This window comes from Arachis ipaensis, chromosome B10 (assembly GCF_000816755.2).
Source record: "Arachis ipaensis cultivar K30076 chromosome B10, Araip1.1, whole genome shotgun sequence".
NCBI classification, from domain to species: domain Eukaryota; kingdom Viridiplantae; phylum Streptophyta; class Magnoliopsida; order Fabales; family Fabaceae; genus Arachis; species Arachis ipaensis.
This window is the reverse complement of record NC_029794.2, coordinates 70,240,401-70,244,691: the sequence shown is the minus strand read 5'-3', so window position 1 is coordinate 70,244,691 and position 4,291 is coordinate 70,240,401. Positions and strand designations below refer to the sequence as shown.

Below are 4,291 nucleotides of genomic sequence, written 5' to 3'. Positions count from 1 at the left end.
ACTAAACTAATGACTAGTAAGGGTAAAACAGTCTATTTAGTACTAAAATCCACTTCAAGGGCCCACTTAGTGAGTGTTTGGGGTGAACTTTAATGAGATCCACGTGCTATGAGGTCTCTTGGGCATGGAACGCCAACTAGGGGGTCCTCTTTGGGCTTTTGGACGCTGGGCTCTACTCTTTGGGCGCTGGACGCTTGAAAGCTGGCATTGGACACCAGGTTTGGGCCTTCAAATCTAAAGAAAAGTACAGACTATTAAATATTGCTAGAAAGCGCTACAAAAATGATTAAGTAAACATCCTAAGATATATATATATATATATATATGTTCATTATGCATGAAATCATCTTAGGGTGCCTCTAGGCACACCAAACTTAAAATTTGATCGTATGCTTAATGAACTCGCCTAATGCAAATGTCAAATTGTTTTTGAAAGTTTTGAATTCATAAAAGAAGACAATTTACTATTACTAAAGCACAAAGTAAAGAATCTAAACATGGGTTGCCTCCCATGAATTGCTTCTTTAACATCACTTGCTTGACGGTTGTCCCCTGTTAAGGAGGTTGATGATCATAGTGCCTCAATTTGTCTCCCTCACTGTGAGTTTCCTTCCGGTATCCTGTTTGATGATTTCTATGTGTTCAAGTGAAAAGATCTTGCTCACAGTATAATATCCAGAAAAGTATGGAGTTGTCTCCATTGATTGGTAAATTAGTATCACTTGATCTCCTGGTGAGAATGCTTCAGTTGGAATCTTCTTATTCTTCCACCTTTTAGGCACCCATTTCTTGCTGTTCTTCCCCTTTTTTGATGATTCTTCCTTCTTGGTGGGTTTAATGTTGGGAGCTTTCTTTTTAGTTGTCACCACTAGGGTCTTTGCTTGTAGTTCTTCTTTAGCTTTTCTGACTTCTTGAACCCCTTTTCTCCCTTTGTTTACTTTCTTCTCATCCAAGGATGAGCTTATGAGTTTTAGAGATGACTCCTTGGGCTTTTCCTTCCAGCTTGGGTCTTTATCCTCAATCCTCATGCAATTTTCTTTTTCAGCAGGGTACTGTATTGCTTTGAAAACATTGAGGATCATCTATTCATCATGTACCCTCAGAATCATTTCACCTTTTTCCATATCAATAATTGCCCTTGCTGTGGCTAGGAACGGTCTTCAAAGAATGATTGAGTCACTTCCGTCCTCATCCATGTCCAGAATTACAAAGTCCACAGGGAAAATGAATTTGCCAACCTTAACTAGAAGGTTCTCGACCACTCCATTGGGTATTATAAGGGATGTATCGGCAAGTTGTAGTGACATTCTAGTGGGTTTGACCTCCTTTATCGATAGCTTCTTCATCATAGAGAGTGGCATCAAATTGATGCTTGCTCCCAGGTCACATAATGCTTTGTCAACTGATATGTTCCCAATGGTGCATGGTATGAAAAAGCTTCCTGGATCCTTGAGTTTGGGTGGCAACCCTTTTTGGATTATAGCACTGCATTCCTGGGTGAGGATCACAGTTTCCTTCTCCTTCCAGCTCCTCTTTTTGGTGATGAGTTCTTTGAGAAACTTTGCACAAAGTGGCATTTGTTCCAAGGTTTCAGCTAGTAGAATTTTGATCTCCAATTTCCAGAAAATTTCTATGAACTTAGGGAATTGTTGATCCTTCATCTCCTTGTGCAACCTCTGAGGGTAAGGTAGTTGAGGAACATGTGGCTTCACTTGCTCTTTCTTCTCTTGTGCTTGTGACTCTGAGACTTGCTTGCCTTTCCATGGAGCTTGTGGTTCATTGTGTGATCAACCGTATCATTTTCCTCAATCTCTTTCTCTTCCTTGCTGGCATCCTTGTTGTCCTTTCCCAATGTTTTACCATTCCTAAGTTGTATGACCTTGCACTCCTCCTTTGTATTTTGGATGGTGTCACTGGGGAAGGCATTAATTGGTCTCTCAGTAGGTTGCTTGGATAGTTGCCCTATTTGTCTTTCAAGGTTTCTCATTGATGCTTTATAGTTCTTACTTGCCATCTCTTGGTTTTTCATGAGCTTTTCCATCATCATTTCTAGATTAGAGATTCTTTGAGACACTTGATATGGCTGGGGTTGTGTATGTGATATTGGTTGTTGATGGAAGTTGGTTGGGTTATTTGAAGAATTATTTTGGTGGTAGAATGTGGATGTGGAAAAGTTATTTCGTGGTTTTCTATATGGATTGTTGTTAGTGGGGTGATGGTTTTGGTTGTTTGTGGTGCAAAAGTTATTGGGATTGGAGTTCTTCTGCCATTAGTTCTGATTGTCTCTTCACCTCAAGTTGGGATGGTTCCTCCATGAGGAATTGTATGTGTCCCCATGGAAATCATTGTGGGAAGAGCTTGTGTTGTGCATATATTGGACTTGCTCAGGCTGCTGTTCATTGTTGTATGCCTCAAAGCTTTCTTCATTTCATGTTTGAAGCTTGGCTTGTTGTGCTGATTGAAGCTAATTGAAGTCCATCCATCCTTTTTGCCTTCATTTCCATCTGCTGCAGGATTTGTTGGTGCATTAGCTTGTTCTGAGCTAGGATAGCATCCACACCCTCAAGCTCATATACACCTCTCTTTGGAGTTGCTTGTCTCTATGAGGAGTAGAAGTACTGATTGTTAGCCACCATGTCAATGAGATCATGTGCCTCCTCTGGAGTTTTCATCATTTTAAGTGACACTTCTGAAGAATAATCCAGTGCTTTTCTTGCTTTCATAGAGAGACATTGATAGAAGTTTTGGAGCATCACCCATTCACTGAACATATATAAAGGACATCTCCTTATCAGTGCTTTATACGTCTCCCAAGCCTCATACAATGATTCTCCCTCCAATTGTCTGAAAGTTTGCACCACAGTCTTGAGTTTGATAATTTTTTGAGGGGGCTAGAACTTGGCTAAAAATTTGTTAACCAAGTCATCCCAATTTGTGCTGCTTTCCTTTGGGAAGGTCTCCAACCAATGAGTTTCTTTGTCCCTTAGAGAGAAGGGAAATAGCAGTAGCTTATAGATGTCTGGGTGTACTCCATTAGTTTTGACGGTATCACATATCCTTAGGAAAACGGATAGGTGTTGATTAGGGTCCTCCAAAGCACCTCCTCCATACTGACCATTATTCTGGACCAAAGTACTAAGCTGAGGTTTAGGCTCAAAATTTTTGGCATGTACATTAGGAGTGAGTATACTACTCCCATAATTCCTAGGATCAGGAATAGTATAAGAGGCTAGCACCCTCCTAGCAGGTTGGGCATTATTGTTAGCCACCCCTTCCTCATGCATTTCATCCTCCAAGACTTGATCCAAGTCTTCTTCTGAGTCGTCTTCACCGATGACTCTTTTCCCTCTGGCTTTTCTTCTCAGTCTTAGAAGAGTTCTCTCTGGCTCAGAATTATAGGAAGTTGATGTTGCCTTTCTCCCTCCTGGAATACACAACACAAAGACAAACCAAATGAAAAGTGAACACTCTATTACTAGAGTGTGTGTTAGAATTAGCTGACATAATGTGTCAAACAGTTAGTATGCTTAAACAAAAACAAAGAAAAGTGCTTAATCTAGACTATCACGTACTTAATCATTGTTAATATAAATCAATCCCCAGCAACGGGGCCAAAAACTTGATGACTGGAAATTTGCACAACATAAATTCCTTCGGCAAGTGTATCGAATCGCCAAGTAATAACTCACTATTGAGTGAGGTCGATCCCACAGGGATTAATGGATTAAGCAAATTTGGTCAGGTGATTTATCTAGTCAAACTAATATTTGATGATTTTGGTGTAATTGAATGAACAGAATGTAATTGACAAAGAAAGTAACTATACTGAATTTAAATTGCTGAAGAATAGAGAGCTGAAAGTAAATTGTGAAAGGTAAATGGCGGAAAGTTAGATGACAAGAAACTATAGAGCTGAAACTTAAATGGCAAGAAAGTAAAAGCAAGAATGTAAATGGCTATGAAAAGTAAATTGCATGAATTGTAAATGGGTTCGGGGCACTGAAAATCAAAGAAAACTAGAAATTCAAAGCAATTAAGTGGAAGAAAGATAATGGGTATGATTCATTAGGGATTGTAGATATCATAAACCGTCATGAATCAATGGGTTTCAACTTCATTCTCAATCATATGAAGTAGATCTATGGCGGATTGTAATAATTGAATCCCAATTCCTTGGCAACTCAATTTCTCTTTCAATTGCCAATTCCTTGATATAATTATTCATGAGAAGAGGTTAAGTTCAATTATCTAATCCATAAGCCACACAAGTTCTCATGATCTCAATTCAAAC

The 4,291-nt window shown here is 39.2% G+C and overlaps 1 protein-coding gene across 1 annotated transcript; it reads right to left on the bottom strand.

The window, feature by feature from the left end:
- On the bottom strand, positions 1,161–2,014 carry LOC107620681. Its single transcript, XM_016322810.1, has 2 exons — positions 1,793–2,014; positions 1,161–1,676 (listed from the first exon to the last, which is right to left on the bottom strand). The coding sequence occupies exons 1-2, from the start codon at positions 2,012–2,014 to the stop codon at positions 1,161–1,163; spliced, it is 738 nt and encodes a 245-aa protein (XP_016178296.1).